The sequence below is a fragment of the Agelaius phoeniceus genome, chromosome 12 (assembly GCF_051311805.1).
Source record: "Agelaius phoeniceus isolate bAgePho1 chromosome 12, bAgePho1.hap1, whole genome shotgun sequence".
Taxonomy (NCBI): domain Eukaryota; kingdom Metazoa; phylum Chordata; class Aves; order Passeriformes; family Icteridae; genus Agelaius; species Agelaius phoeniceus.
This window is the reverse complement of record NC_135276.1, coordinates 3,028,008-3,044,794: the sequence shown is the minus strand read 5'-3', so window position 1 is coordinate 3,044,794 and position 16,787 is coordinate 3,028,008. Positions and strand designations below refer to the sequence as shown.

General features: G+C 47.6%; 1 protein-coding gene across 2 annotated transcripts in view; it reads right to left on the bottom strand.

The window, feature by feature from the left end:
• The window catches only part of WTIP (WT1 interacting protein), an 88,827-nt gene that overhangs the window by 9,285 nt on the left and 62,755 nt on the right, over positions 1 to 16,787 (bottom strand). For both annotated transcript variants that reach the window (XM_054640977.2, XM_077185198.1), the window contains exons 4-6: positions 4,213 to 4,275; positions 1,742 to 1,872; positions 622 to 673 (exon numbers count right to left, since the gene is read on the bottom strand). In XM_054640977.2, the coding sequence (XP_054496952.2) occupies positions 622 to 673; positions 1,742 to 1,872; positions 4,213 to 4,275 (246 nt within the window). The remainder of the gene's footprint in view (positions 1 to 621; positions 674 to 1,741; positions 1,873 to 4,212; positions 4,276 to 16,787) is intronic.

Genomic DNA, 16,787 nt, shown 5'->3' with positions numbered 1-16,787 from the left:
AATATGACAGAGGAAAAGCAGGGAGATGCTGAGGCCCTTGCTTACAAATGAGCTGGTCAGTGACCTCAGCAAAGGCAGCTCAGAGGGTCCTGCACCCACCAGAGCACCAGGGAGCCCCACTCTGGGCTAACTGTGCCAATAACACTGTCAGCACAGGCTGAGCTGGCAGGCAGGTTTCACCTGGTTCCGTTTTTGTTGTTGCCTTTTTAACCCCTTTAAGAACTTCCATTCAAAATGGAAATGGCAAAAATGCCACCTCAGGACTACAGACTGTGTGACCTTCTCACAGGGCCAGTAACCATCAGATGCCTTTTCAAGGGTTTTACTCCCTGAGTTGTTCTTGGAGCCCCAGTCAGTGTTTTCGATTAAATGAAGTTTCTAACAGATTAATGAAGACCTGGAAAGCACCCTAAAGATAAAAAGTACTATGCTGTAGGAGTAGTATGACTGTTACAACCTCTGGGAATGTTTGGGAGTGACTTCACTGCTGAACTGTGTTTAATTTAGTATCTAACATGGTACAGATTCTGGAGAGGAAGGAGAAGCCTTTAGTGTGTTTTTAGAAAGTGCCCATATGCCAACAGCTGTTTTCCCCAGGAGTCAGTGCATGTTAACACCTACCTGTGCTGGGAGGATTGGCTGGTTACAGGAAGCACATTTTGGTGCAAAAACCCTAGGGTGCAAGAAGAAAGGGTTCCAATCACATTTAAAGCATCTTCAAAAAGCAGAAGCAAGAGAGCCATTCTAATCATGCCTTGTTTTTAGTAAAATGGAGATCCACAGGATTTGAAATGCCTCTAATTGTTTGATATTCAATGAAAAGGAGATTTGGGAAAGGCTAATCTATCCCAACTTTATTGTTTAGGTCTTCCCAACCTTGAGGCATAGTGAATCCACCCCTCTTCCTGTATATGCCATTTTTCTTTCCTTCCTTTATTTATAAAACCATTCAAATTCTTCCAGAGCCTTGATGCTTGACTACAAAGCAGCTCCTGACTTAGGGACTCTGACATCAGAAAGACACAACCATGGGTCCTAAACAGGAGAGGGGCTGATCATGGCCAGACTCTCCCAGGTAAATACACAGATGGGCTTATGGTCCACAGCTGCATTTTGTCATTGGGCCAACACTCACTGTGTCCTTGTAACACACCCAGATTGGCACCAACAGAGCTGAATTCAGGGTGATTTACTCCTGCTGCATAACTGAGTTATTGGCTAACTGAGCTAAGAGCAGGATCCCATTGCCTTTGAGTGGAATTAGGAAAGACTCCAAAAGCAATCTCTTAAACCTCTACCTTTTGTCAGGTAAGGCTCAGATTGTTCTGCCAGTAACTGTTTATTACCTGTGTTCTGTGTCAGTTAACAAAACTTACACTGAGTCAAGCACTGCCAGAGCCTCTGCTCCTGTAACAGCCAGCAGAACCTACCAACACTTCCAGAAGTGCCCTGGTGTAATTAGTGTTGGTAGTCCTGAAGGAAGCAGAGGAACAGCCCCATAAGCCCATCCTCTGACACAATTTGATTTTCAGCCTCATCTGGCCACTGTGTGCCATAGTGGGCCCAGAAGGTACTGCTTAACAAACCTTAAAATACTTTACAAATGCAACACGTGAAAGAAGCAGTTGAGGGACATCTGAGCAAACAGGAGTGACCTTTTTGCTTATCACAAGGCTTATAACTAGATCAATGATTTAACTACTGTAGGTTTGCTGAGCATGCAGTGGATTTGTGTACTCACGTGTGGTAGTCTTTGACACAGTAAATATTGTTTTCCACATCTACAGTGAAGGGGACTCCATCCAAGCACTCGTTACACACCACACAGCGGAAGCAGCCAGGATGGTAGGACTTGCCAAGGGCCTGTAAGATCTTGTGAGGCAAACAACAAAATAAGTGGATGCATGATTACATGAGATATTGTCTCCCCATAAACTGCTGTGTCTCTCTCATTCTTAATAATGGCAGTGAGAAAAGCACTTCAGGATGAAATTACCACTCTGCAGATCTGTCAGCAAGGGGCCTCTTAAAACAATCAGCTTGCTTATTTTAGTGGGTTTCAATATGCTCCCAAGGAAGAGCAAGAGCTGAAAATCAGACTAAGCCCATCAGCTTTAGCTCTGCAGGGCCAGTACTGCCCATGGAAATTAAAAATGGCTTCACAGACCCTCTCTGGGGAAATCCCAAATACAAGGTACTGGGATACACAGTTACCTTACAAAACTTGACAGGCTGTGACAGACAGAATCCAAACTGGTCATTACTCAAAAAGTTAAATAACATAACAAGCAAATAAAGAGGTGCCTCTCTATTAACTAAGGATCCTAATCTCCCAGAGTTACTGACTGGTTATCACTTAGTCACAGGGGCTCATTGGTTTCTGATAAAATTCCACCACTATCCATGTGTTTGGATACTGATCCATGCACCTGCCCAGGCTGTTCCCATGCTGACCTACCCTACTGCATTTTCAAGGTTTCAGGGAAAGGTCTGATGCAACCTTGGCTGCACTACTACAGAACAGATCCCCCACTCCTGACATCCTTGTACGTGACACTCAGTGTGGCACTGGAGGATGCTGCAAGCCCATGAACAAGCCCCTGGGAAGAGTGAGACACAGCTATCACTTTCAGGCAGCTCTCAACAGATTATAAGATCAATTCCATACATTTTGGGTGTAAGAAGTATCTTTAGAAGGTAATTTCAAAATTTCAGCTGCTAGCACAGTGCTCAGCTTGGAGCTGCTGGGAAGTTTGAGGTGAAAAATCTGCACAGACCAAGGTGCCATGGCACTATAGGTGATCCTATGAATAAAGATCAAACCAAGAGGAAAGAAGGGCAGAAAAAAAGGCCAATTTAATTTAACCTTTTTTCCCCTCTCTGATAAAGCCCAGTAGCTCAGTGGTATCAGACTCTCTTTGACTGGGAAGGCTGTTCTGAGCCAGAGGCAGCTGGTCCCTGTGCTGGGGCTGCTGCTGCTGCTGTGGTGCCAGCCTGGCACAGCTGTGCAGCCACAGGCCCTGAGCACAGGGCAGCTCCTCCCCAGCCCTGCAGAGCCCTGCAGAGCCCCAGCTCTGCCCCAGGCCAGCACTCAGCAGGGCTGGGCTGTGCTCCCAGGCAGGAGCATGCTGGAATTACCCAAACAGGAGAGCTGAATTCCTGGAGCTCCCCGAGCTCTTTCCTTTTGTCAGAGCACACTTGCTGATGGGAGAGAGGCAGGCAAGCACCTGCCAAGCTTGCAGCTACTGAGTTCCACCAGTGAGATATTATGGACTCTTGCCTGGGATTCTTCAATTAAGGGCCAGCTTGAAGCAAGCACGTCAGGATACCCTCCCCCTCCCAGCATGACACAACTCCAGAGATTTGCTCTTGGGCTAAAACGAGCAATATCCTTGTCCAACCAGTGGTGCCAGAATATGAGCCAGAATCCTCATTAGTGAAGTCCCTGTTCCAGCTCTGACTGAACCTCTGTCTGTGCAGCACACCAGCTACTTCTCTTAGGCACACTGAGCTTGATGCACACTTTAAAGCAAGATAGAAACAGATACACTGCAGGATGTGCCCTTCTTTGTTGTGCAAACCACTTCATTTGGTTTGGGAATTTCTGCTTAGGAAGAGCACACATAACTCTTCTTACTTTCACCCCCTGAAAGGATGCCAGTAGGATCTGGCCAACCCAAAGCTCTTTGATTTTATTTTTATTACAAAAGTAACTCTGATTGCTGGCTCCCTAAAAATCCCAGTGGCAATAATGCATTTTAAATGACGTGGAGCAAGCAACAGAGGGTAAACAAAGCAAGTCACAGAGCAGGTGAAAATCTCAGGACTATTGATAATGTCCCTCTCTGCTCTATCCCAGATTCCACCCACATGACTGAGCTCTTGTTATCTACTGTCTTACAGAGCACACCCACTGTGTTCCTTTACCTATTCTCATACAAAGCTCTGCTGTACTTCCCCCTTTATTATTAAAATTTTATTTTATTTTACCTCACAAATGGCAGAGTAATAGCCTTCCATATTCTTAGGTAGCTAAGAAGCCCAACTTTCTGCCCCTAATAGTAGTAATGGAGCATGAAGGTATTTTTATTTACTGCCTCAGTTGCAAAACCTATGTTGACAGCAGTGAAAACACAATACTGGGCAGGGAGAAGCAGATGTCTCACAGTGCACTTCCCAAGTTACCTGTCATTAGGAGTTTAGGTCTCTTACCATTTCCATTATGAGGTGTCCACAAACAAAGCACTTGTCTGCTGTTTGCTGAAAACCTGAATACTGTTAAAATGACAGAAAAGAAAGGATCATTAGTAGCCACTCCTCTAGCCATAGAAATACCTTTTAGGTGAAGGCTGTGCTATGTATGACACAGGTTTGGGAGACAGTGACTCAGAAGCCTTCACTCAGCTCTTGCAGCATGTTCAGAGAGCAGTTTGGCCTTCTGATCCACTGCAATATTTCCACTGAGATTCCCCATGTAACAGTATTATTGTAAGTTTGATGTTTTAAAAGTCTTTATGGAAAGTTTGTGTTTGATGTGCAGAAATTAGCTTGAATTGACTCTTTTGGTGGTTGTTTTAAATAACAGAGGACTCACCTCCCAAAGCCTGCTCAAATCAGCCACCTCAGACTTTGGACCCACATTTCACTCAGTGCTTTTGCAAGCTAGAAAAATGAACCCAGGCCCAAGAGGGATTTAGCTGCCTTGTGGACACCAAGCCTTCCAGGCAGGGAAGGATCCAGCAGTGCACTCACAGGGCCTTGGGCTGGCTGCACAGCGTGGGCAGCAGGAGGCACCTCAGAACAATGGTGCCAGCCCACACTGCAGTGCCAGGGCATGGCACAGCCAGAGGCTGAGTCTGCCTGGGACCAAAGCTCTGTGCTCCCTGCCTGAGCAGTCCTGACCTTAACTTTGTGCTCCTGTCCCCAGAGAAGATCCTGTTTCAGATGCCAAGGTCTGCTTTTAGCCCTCTGTTTAGAGGTATGGAAAAACCATGCAGGTGATCAGAGTGACCCAGCAAACCACAACCTACAAACAAGAGACATCTTTCTGAGGGACTCCAGCCCTGTGAAACTGGTGTTTGAGGGGCCTCTGCAGCCCATGTCAGCTGAGAGCTGTGTGAGCACCATCCTGCCTGTGCCCACCCCCTGGGGCATTGCACAGCGATGCTCCTCTAGCACAGCTCACCTCAAATGTGCTTCAGTTGCACGACATAAAAGATGAGGAAGGGGAGGATGAATGTAAAGCAGGCTCCTCTCCCAGAACACAGGTTAATTGGCTCAGGCACCTAATGCATCCTCTGAGCCCAACAGAATGTGTCTTGCTCCATTCCCCCCTGGTTTAGTGGGGATTAACTGTCCCCTCACATCAAAAGCCTGTGGTTCCCTGCCTGGAGCTGCCATATGTTTTCTTTTTTATTGGAGTGAGGGGATTACATGTTATCAATCAATAGGTTGGAGACAAAATTATTGTTGCTATGCAACAAAGTGATTATGTAGGAAAAGGTCTCACAGACACTTTGATGGGCCCAGAAGTCAGTAAATGATATAGCAGCTGTCACACCCAAATCTCACTATGCCCTAAGAAACACAGCTTGTGCAGGACTAAGAAACTTCCCTGGAAGAGATCAGGGTGTTGAGGAACAAATACAGAGGTGGGCAGTCCTAGCTGGCTATTGCTGCAAGACTTTTCCTCTTTTTATTTGCTTTTTCATTTTTCTTACTGATGCAGGAAAAGGTCTCACTGCTTGGGATGTTTCTTGGCTGCCCCATGGCTGAGTCACCCTCTGGTTGGCTGTTCCTAGGGCTGGGAGCCCCAGGCTTACTGAAACAGGTGGGCAGCTCCTAGTGACACAGACAGCAGAGGATTAACAGCAGCACAAATCCAGCTAATTCTAAAACCCTGCTGGAATGAATTTACCAGTACCATCTGGCTGTCATTTGATAAGGAATGCAAAGGAGCATTCACCCAGCTATTGATTAAGAGGGGACATTATTCCCCAGGAAGAGAATGGCATAGTGGTCAGATTAATGGCATTTATTGCTAACTAGATTGTCATAAATTATACTGTTTGTCAGAAAGAAAGGCTTTGCTGACACAAAATCACTCTTTATGTAAGTAACCCTATTAAATTAAAACCATGATTTGTTTTTAACAAGAGAATTGTTATTAGTCAAACACATCCAGAACTGGATTACCCCATTAAGAAGACTTTGCAAAATGGCAGTAAGTGCAACAGCAGTGACAGAATATTTCCCAGGCTCAGGGAGCTGTCCTTTACCATGACACTCCTCTGTCCTGGTCACAGGGTCAATCCCAGACAGACTGAAGGGCTGGTTCAGAGACATCAGGGTTTTGGATCCAGGTCTGCTTGTATTTTAAATCTATTTGGGCTGGAAAAGAGTAACAGCCTGAGCCCAGCAGCACTGCTTCTACAGGATGGCAGCACTGTGGGCACTGCTGCTAAAAGCAATAAATGCTCAATTTCTCAACATTTCTGGAGCTGACTGTAAACTGCTTCTTTGCATTGTTTGATCCTAACGTGGAGTGTTCAAATAGAGCTACTGTACTAAGCTTTGAATTTTAGAAGCAGAATTTAAAAGTCTTAAAATACTAATTAAAATTGTCATCATCTGTCTTTGAAGCACTTGATTATTAACAACCCTCACAGATCTTGTGTGTGCAATGGGAGAGGAGTTGGGACTTGCTCCAGCCTGCAGCCAAGGCAGAAGAGGCAGAAGAGCCTCTTTGTTGTCTCAGCACACCAGGAGCCTCCCAGGGTGGGCTCCCAGCACGGCAGGAGGGAGCAGCACTGGTCCCCAGAGCTTGTGAGCAGGTAACTGAGAGAGGAGAAGGTTTTGCTACACAGAATCAGAGCTTGCTCATTACTGACAGAGTCAGAGGAGTACAAGGAGCTCTTGAGCACAGAACCCCCATTCCCAATCTGGAGAATGAGAAACAGGCTGAGGTGAAGCACTGAGGTGACACAGGCGGGCAGGCAGGACCCTCATGGAGCAGCCAAATCTCAGCTCTGGCTCCTGCTCCTGTGGCATTCACAGGCACAGTTTCCATTCAGGATTTCAGCAATGTGGGGCTCATTTCTAGCCTTCCTCTATAAATGGGTTCCCTCTGTGCCAGCTTCTTAAAAAAAGTATTTTGTTGGCAGAGCAGTAAAGTGATGTAAACACAGACCAATGTCAGTCTGGGTGGGAACAGGCAGAAGCCTATGGACACTCTATCCACAACAAATGGGAAGTGTCATTTTGAACTCTCCCTAATATTCATTACAGATACTCCTTGAGCACATAGAAAAACACTGAGAGAAGTTGTTATTAAAAGACCAGCTCTAAATTCAAAGCTGAAAATGAAATTACTCTCCCTTCAGTGACTCAGCAGTACAATGCTGGATACACCAGGATGCAAAGAAAACAAAGTGCAAGTTGAAGAGCTGGCCTATTATTTCTCCTGATTTCTTCAGTCTAGTCTCAACTGTTTTCTCCCTTATTTACCTTGTCCTTGTCTTCTCTACCAGGATAATAAAATCTCATTTTATATGCACAAATGAAGACTTTGTAATTCACCTCCTCAATGATACTTATATAAAATAAGACTCTGGGAAGCTAAATAAATATTGAGAAATTTGTTAATTATGTTAGAATAGCAGAGTAAAAATAAAGTAGAAAACTTGGCTGGCTGAACTTTTCTTTTGTTTGCTGTCCAATATACTTTGATTATCAGACAAAAAAAAAAAAAAACAAAAAAACCCACCCCCAACAACAATAACAAAAAACCCAAAAAACAAAACAAAACCAAAAAAAAACCCCACCAAAACAAAAAACCAAAAAAACTCTAATGATCCTGTCCAAGAGTCTTTGTTTCAATGTAAGAGGAAAACAAGACCCCTTCTGTCCTGAATATTTAGGCCTGTTAGTATCCTCCTGTGATAATCTTGGGATTTATAATTCTTCTGTCTAATATGCAATATATCTAAAAGAAATGAACAATGAATTTTGAGCATACAATGAACAATTATGCATGGAGGATAATCCCACCAAGTACTATGAGAAACAATTTCTCCTGCCTGTTCTCAGCCCTGTAGCAAACCTTGGTTGTCTACCAGGGTCTTTTAAAGTTTGATGTTCCCATCATGATTTTCAAAAGAAAAACATTCAGAAAATAGCGCTCCTGAAAAAGGCTTCAGGACCCAAACTTTCTGCCCTAGGCAATGTCAGGCCTTGGAAAAGCCAAAGCTCCTCCCTGCCATGCCTGACTGTGCCCAAGGAGGGGCTGCTGCTCTTCCCTGCTGTTCTGCACTCCACAAAACAAAACCTTCCTCCTGGAAACAGAGCCTGGAATCTCATTCAGGCCCATGTGCTTCTTTGATGAGGATGTCCAAAACCTGCTGAAGGTTTGTGCAAGCAGAGCCAGTGGTTACATTGCAGTGGGTGTGGCAGCTGCTGCCCTGGCAATGGTATGAAGCTGTAAAATCTCCAATTCACTGCTGCAGCACTGCACAGTCACCCACTGCCCAGCCCAGGCCTGAGATTCCTCCCTTTCACACTTTCAGAGCCTTTGAGTGGGATGATAAGGAGGTTTTGCCAAAATGCTTCAGGCATTTAATTCTGAAAACTAATTTCTGAATTGGGTGCTATGCTAATAATGTATTCCAACCCCAGGCTGCCTGTAATCCCTCACAGACTCTCTGCTCCTTGGTTTCCCATTAGCAGAGCATCTGTCTTCTCACTGCTGCATTGTTTGCTCTCTGCATGGGACCCTTACTACATGAGACACAACAATGTAAGAAATTCATGGGATCACATTAAGAGAGGGAGCCAATATCAAATTTGGTTTCATGCAGATGGGGTTTTGTTGTTGTTTTTACACACATATTCCAATGCAGTGATTAAAATGAACTGGACAAAATGGGGCCTTCTTAGGCTCAGAGATAAAGGAGCCTCATGGCAGCTGGCAGGTTAACTAAAGGAAAATAGTCCAGAACTTTACTCTCCATCCAGCTGAAACCCCTTCAGATACCCTACCCTGTAGCTGGACTCTGCCTTGCTGGCTGTGAGGAAACACCACACAGCAGTTTGCCTTCTTGCTTCTGTCTTTCCCCTTTGTTGTGTTTGAAGGACAAGGACAGGCAAGGAGGGCTCCATGCTCTGCACAGAGGCAGCAGAGGTCAGGCCATGCACAGAGCTGAGCCAGGAATTCAGCTGCTCCTGATCTCTGCCATTTTACAGCCCCTGAGAAGAGCCCAGCCATGTACATCTACAGCACCTACAGAGAGCACTCACCCAGGCTGTGTGATTGATTAGGAGCCACTAATGATTTTCTTACCTAGATCTTCCTTAAACAAACTCCTGTGGGAGCATCACAGTGATAATGATCAAGAAAAAAGGCTGAATCAACAGCTTTAACTCTGATCAAATTACAGAGCCCAACATTTACTGACCTGATTCACACTGTAAAGCTTCACACTGCACAGGGCTGTAACTGCTGCAGGTTGTTTACTGTCCCTGCTACCATCTACTGCAAAACATACACTGAACAAACTGTTTACACAAGAACCTACCTTCCTGGAACAAAAATTATCTGGATTTTATTCAAAACAGTTGTTGAGAGATTTCAATGCAGAACATAACAGCAGCTAATACCAACGTTTATTCCCAAAGTGGAAACATGTCACTTTCTCACATGGGTCTTTTTCTAACCCTCCCATAGAAAAAAATTAATGCTGTCTGCTTACAAGTGTTTGGCAGGAATTAAGACATCATTAGAAAGGGCTCTAGTTATTTTAAGCGTGCTTCAGTTATTGTAATTTACTTTTCAATGGAATATTAAGGAAAATGGATAGTCTGACTATTTGGATCACCATCTCAAGAGGAAATAGTGGAGTGATTATCTGGCATGAAACCAACTGGAGTTGGTAAAAGCCTCTTCCAACATTCCACCAGCACATGTAACACACAGGAGAGTTACAAAAGGTAGTGAGCAGGGATACATCTCAGAAAAAAGCCTGACTTTGCCTCTCCTTGTCTCCTTTGCCATGTCCCAGAGAATGATTCCTCCAACTCCTTTAACAACCTGCAGCCCAGTTCAGAAAGGCTGAGCACAGACCTTACTCACACTCTGAAATTCCACTGCATTATGTTTCTCTGTGCTATCACCTGGGCCTAGGCACCACCTGGGTGTTGCTCTTTCATAAACCTGAGGTGTCCCAGGACTCCAGCTGGTTTCTGCTGTGGCCCCAGGGCTGCCCAGTGAGCCCTGTGTGAGTCCTGCACATGGTGCTCCCAGCCTGCACCCTCAGCTTCTCTCCAGCTTTGAAACTTTGTCCTCTGGGGAGAATCCCCAGGAGAAAACCCAAATGGCCTCTGCAGACAATGGGACTCTCCCACCAGCTTCAATGGACTTGAAACTTCTTGATCCAGGATACAGCACCCTGGAGTTGTGTTGCAATAAGAGGCAAACCCAAACTGTCAGCTCTACACACTCTTCATGCTGATTCACATCCAAGTCCACAGTGCAGAGGCAGACCAATATTTGACCAATATCCCTTCACAGTATGAAACTTGAATTTTAAGCCCACCTGTAGGTTTGACCCAATGCTTCAATTCTGAATACCCCAATTAATCATCATTACTGTCAAACTCATTTGTAAAACACACCCAGAACTGCTGGCATATTACAAACTTAGGGAAAACTAAGGAAGAAAATTATTCAAATGTTTTTGGCAGGGAGGGGCTGGAGCAAGAGATACACAAGCAGCAACAGGACTGCACTGCCTCGTGCCCCCATCAGGAACATGCTATAAACTGTCTGCCTTTGTTTCCAGTGACAGCAACGCTGACTCTGGAACCTTCTGTCCCAACCTAGAGCAACCAGCACCCTGAAGACACTCACAGACTTCCTTATGCCTCTGTACATCAGGAATATTGCAGCAAATCCCTTTCTAAGCTTTGATTCCATCATTCTTTAAACTTATCAATAAACTCCCCTGTCTGTCTGTTCTCTGTCTGCTCTCCATACAACATCCTCCCAGTTATCTGCAACCCCATGGTCTCTGTGATTCCCATCAGATAGGAAATGGACACAAGCTGCAACTTCAATCATTCACCTCTGCCACTGAGTCTGTTTTTTTCTGAGTCTCACTTAGCAGAAATGGGCTCTCTGACTAATGCACCAGTCCCAGGGCTCCCTCCCAAGGGGGACTTCCAAACATTTATAGTCACTGAGATGGAAAATCAAACCTCTGACTCCAGCTGACACCAGCTTCCATTACACTAAATAAAAACTATCTTCTGAGGGCCCCAGCAAGTGGGACAGGCCATTTCCCACACTGCCAGCCCTGGAAAACAGCATGTGCACAAACTGAGAAGAAAAGCCTCATTAGTATTAATATTTCCATTGCAGCCATGCCCAGGGGCCCTGGCTGGGGTAAGGGTCTTGCTGTGTTTGGTGCTCCAGGAGATGAAGGTGCAAGCTCTGCTCTGATGAGCTGCCCATCCCTCAACTGCTCCTGAGTGAGATCCTGTCCCTTCCCCAGGAAAGGCTGAGCATTTCCATTTCCCAGCTGCCTTCTGAGTGAGATCCTGTCCCTTCCCCAGGAAAGGCTGAGCATTTCCATTTCCCAGCTGCTCCTGAGTGAGATCCTGTCCCTTCCCCAGGAAAGGCTGAGCATTTCCATTTCCCACCTGTCTCCTGAGTGAGATCCTGTCCCTTCCTCAGGAAAAGCTGAGCATTTCCATTTCCCAGCTGTTCTGAGTGAGATCCTGTCCCTTCCCCAGGAAAAGCTGAGCATTTCCATTTCCCACCTGCCTCCTGAGTGAGATCCTGTCCCTTCCTCAGGAAAAGCTGAGCATTTCCATTTCCCAGCTGCCTCCTGCACACCCTGACAACTTCTGCATTTCTGCTCTCACTGTGACATTTTTGGTTGTGGATGTGAGACCAGGCCCTCTGTGTCCTCAGTAGCCAACTCCAACTCCTGCACTGCAGAGACCAGCAAAGAGAAATGTCCTGGCTGGGAACCAGTGGCTGGGTAGGGGAGAAAGGGATCCAGAGCCCCAGCAGAGTGGATGGAGAGGAGAAGGAAGGCTGGAGAGAGCCTGCAGGGCTGCAAGGGGCTCTGCTGGGGCTCTGCTGGGGCTCTGGGCTGCTTGCTCCCCTCCTGCCACAGCCCTCTGGGGCTGGGCACCCTCCTGGGGAGGGCAGGGAGAGGACACCCAAAGGCTCCTGCAGGTCTGCAATGCACTGAGTGTCTTTATGGTTGCCATGTGCAAAATGAAGCTTTTAGAGCCTTTCTCTTGGAGGATTTATGGGCAGAGTTCCTCCAGTCTTACTCACTGAAATGGATGAACAGCTCTAGATGAAACTTTCAACAACTAATGACAGCAAAGTCAGCCAGAGGCAAAAACCTAGCACGAAGAAGTTCAGCCTAAATGATTAAATTTGGCAAAGTTTTAAGACAGTGAAAGAGAAAATCTTACAAGGGGAGGTTTGGGATGACCTTACAGCAGTGCACTGCAGCCTGTGGTGTCTGTAATAGGTTATTTCCAGAGCATCTGAGCCTCTTCCAGTAGTGCATTAACAATGTAACTAACATCTGTCACGAGGTTCATTTTCCCTCTCATCTCCTCCCTCGAGGGAAATTCTCTCATTTCTTAACCTCTACTGGACCCCCACTCAATAATGTTCATTACCTCAAGAGAAGAAGGGTAAGCCTATCAAAAAGAGGGAAAAAAGCAAAGAGATAGATAGTAGATCTAAAATTCAGGCTGCTTTGATGACATTTTTAAAGTGTTTTTTGCCAAGCAAAACAGTATTTAAAAAAAAAATTCTTTACGTGATATTTAAGCATTGAAAAGGAAAGACAAATTTAAATTATTTTTCCTTCACCCCTGATTATGCAGCAATTTATCAACGAAATGAAACACGAACATCTGACTGGGATTATTTATTATACAGTAAGGCATTTATTTTTTGTTCACTTCACCAGGAACAGTGTCTCTGTTATGGCTAGTTAGCCATCTGTGTCCAAAGAGCTTTCAGGAAAGGATTAAACTGTCATTTGTTTTATTTCCTTTCATGAAATAACAGCTCCTAACAGGGCTGGGGCAAGACTTGGGTACTGCTGGACTTGTTACTTCAAGGTGGCATTTAAAGGAGTAACTGGACCTTCCTTAGAGCTAAAGCAAAGCAATGTGAAGTGTGAGGGGTTGGTTTTGTTCTTTTTGCTCCTCACACATGCAGTATCCTCCTGGAAATAGCACAGATCAGGCAATCTCTTGGGCAGAAGTAGAATTATCTGTAGAATTATCCATGTATTTATTTTTTAAAATCTGATTCTTTCACTTCATTCAAAGCCAAATAAGCCAATAAGGCTTTAAGCACTGACAGAATGTGCAGCTAATCAGGGCTGGCAGCAGGAGGCTGACAAAAATAACCCTGGGGGACAGAGGAATTCCACATCCTCCAGGTGCAGGGGATCCCCAGCCATCCATTCCCAGCCCCACCGCGGCATCCCCTGCCCACCTACAACTGCACAAGTGGGGAAAAAAACTTCTGACACTTCTTCCCTGCAAAGACAGAGCAAACTAAACCAGCTGGTGTGGAGAATGTGCCCTCAGTAGGAGCAAACATGGGAAAACTCCTTGCCAGGAGGATGTGCCTTGTGGCCCTGGCAGGGGCAGTGGGGGCTGTGCTGGGGCAGCCCCACAGCACCCACCAGGAGCACCAGTGTGAGAGACAACTGCTCACTTTGAAAATTTACAAAGGTTTGTTAAACCTTGACAAAAATACAACAAAGGACTGCGTAAGGAAAAAGCTGCAGTGCTGGGAACTGCCCCTTGTGGATACCATGTTGTCAGTTCATCTTCAACATGGATGCTCAGTGTTTTATACCCCTGGGGTTGCATCAGCCAGCCCTGGCCCCTCCCAAGGTCTGTCAGTCAGCTCTTCTGTGCCATTTATCAGTGCAGACTGCTTTCTTGTCACTGCATTGGAGCTCAGGTGTTGCCATGCCCACCCCCTGAGCACCCCAAGCTTTTCCATTCTCCACTGCCCCATGCAAGGGACACCTGTGCAGCTCCTTTGTACCTGTGCTAGACAGCCCAGGCTGTCTGAGGGCAGCAATACAGGGGGAAAGGGAACTGTGGGGAGAACAGAGGCCATCTAAACCACAATAACATAACCATACATCACTAAAACTTCTCTTAATATTCACATTCCATTCATCTCATTATCCATCTATAACACCAGCAGCAGCTCACCCCTGGCCTGTGTCCACAAACCAAAAGCCCTTTTCCAATAGAGGGGAACATTTGGAAAGGTTGATGCCAGCAGCTCCTCCCTGATGTTTTGGAAGCACTGGGCAGCCAAAGCTCTCAGGGGCTCACTGTGCTTAAGGTGACAAACGTGCTGTGGTCAAATGCCACCTGCACAGGAGCCATGGCCAGAGAAGGGAAGGGAAGGGAAGGGAAGGGAAGGGAAGGGAAGGGAAGGGAAGGGAAGGGAAGGGAAGGGAAGGGAAGGGAAGGGAAGGGAAGGGAAGGGAAGGGAAGGGAAGGGAAGGGAAGGGAAGGGAAGGGAAGGGAAGGGAAGGGAAGGGAAGGGAAGGGAAGGGAAGGGAAGGGAAGGGAAGGGAAGAGAAGAGAAGAGAAGAGAAGAGAAGAGAAGAGAAGAGAAGAGAAGAGAAGAGAAGAGAAGAGAAGAGAAGAGAAGAGAAGAGAAGAGAAGAGAAGAGAAGAGAAGAGAAGAGAAGAGAAGAGAAGAGAAGAGAAGAGAAGAGAAGAGAAGAGAAGAGAAGAGAAGAGAAGAGAAGAGAAGAGGAGAAAAGAGAAGAGAAGAGACCTATGTAGCAGCTGGACCCAGCACTGGCTGGACCTCGAGGGAGACACTTCAGCCAAGGAGGGCTCTTCTAAGAGCCAAACATCTGAAAGGATCAGAAAATGGGTTTTTCCAAGGTCTTGGCTTCAGGGACCACAGGTGACACTGCAGTGAATTCCACATCCCACCTCTGATTGAGTGGAAGAGCTGATTTGTGAGGAGTGAGTGGTAGTTAAGGAACCAGGTATCCCATCTGAGCCCCTGACTGCAGCTCTGGAGACTGTTCCAGCTGGAGCTGGTCTGGCACAGCAAAATGTGGTTTTGCAGGAGAAATAAAATACTGACATCTATAGGATGCTCAGTATTTCTAGCAGCTACAATGGGAAGAAACCCATAAATAATATCCATTCTTCGCTAAAATTTTCTGCATTTGTTCACTTCAAGAGCCATTTCAGCTTTTCTGCCCATCACTGTGCAGGTGCTACTCACTGCAGCCCCAAAATCACTGTGGACATTCCCAGTGTGCCTCCAGGGGTGACAGGGAAGAAGCACCTGCAGCACACGAATGGGATCAGCAGAGGCAGCAGTGGGGTGACAGAGCTCTGCAGGAGTGACAGCCCTCCCTGCAAGGGGACAGCCCTGCTCCAGGTGCCACCAGCTCTGTCCCCCACTGACAGGACTGCAGTTCCCCTCTTGCTGGGGGGCACAAGAGGGGCTCATCCAGGCACTGCTGCCTCGGTGGCTCTGTGAGGAACAAGGGAGCATCGAGCTCTCAGTCTGGGCATGCCTGAAGGACCTCGAGGCTCACACAGCCCCTGCTCCCCTGGCTGTCACCAGGACCCTGTGGGACAGCACTGCCCCTCCTGTGCTCCCCTGGCTGTCACCAGGGCCCTGTGGGACAGCACTGCCCCTGCTGTGCTCCCCTGGCTGTCACCAGGGCCCCATGGGACAGCACTGCCCCTGCTGTGCTCCCCTGGCTGTCACCAGGGCCCCATGGGACAGCACTGCCCCTCCTGTGCTCCCCTGGCTGTCACCAGGGCCCCATGGGACAGCACTGCCCCTCCTGTGCTCCCCTGGCTGTCACAGGGCCCTGTGGGACAGCACTGCCCCTGCTGTGCTCCCCTGGCTGTCACCAGGACCCTGTGGGACAGCACTGCCCCTCCTGTGCTCCCCTGGCTGTCACCAGAGCCCCAGGGACAGCACTGCCCCTGCTGTGCTCCCCTGGCTGTCACAGGGCCCTGTGGGACAGCACTGCCCCTCCTGTGCTCCCCTGGCTGTCACCCATGGGACAGCACTGCCCCTCCTGTGCTCCCCTGGCTGTCACCCATGGGACAGCACTGCCCCTCCTGTGCTCCCCTGGCTGTCACCCATGGGACAGCACTGCCCCTGCTGGGCTCCCCTGGCTGTCACCAGGGCCCCATGGGACAGCACTGCCCCTCCTGTGCTCCCCTGGCTGTCACCAGGACCCTGTGGGACAGCACTGCCCCTGCTGGGCTCCCCTGGCTGTCACCAGGGCCCCATGGGACAGCACTGCCCCTCCTGTGCTCCCCTGGCTGTCACCAGGGCCCCATGGGACAGCACTGCCCCTCCTGTGCTCCCCTGGCTGTCACCAGAGCCCCATGGGACAGCACTGCCCCTCCTGTGCTCCCCTGGCTGTCACCAGGGCCCTGTGGGACAGCACTGCCCCTCCTGCCCCCTGCCCGTGGCTGCTGAGGCTGCTCTGCTCTCCAGCCCCTGCCATGTTTGAGAGAAGCTGTCACAGCTGTGGGGCTGCAGGAGCACAGAGCTGTGACCCCACTCCAGGCCAGCAGGAGCATCCCACTCTCCTGGTCGATTCCCAGACAAACAAAAGCCCAGAAAGAGGCAGGACACCATGGCAGGCAGCATTTTCTTAGCAGCAATACAATTCTAATGCAGTTAGACTGGATCTGCTTACATTCCCAAACTGAAATAATCTTTTTCT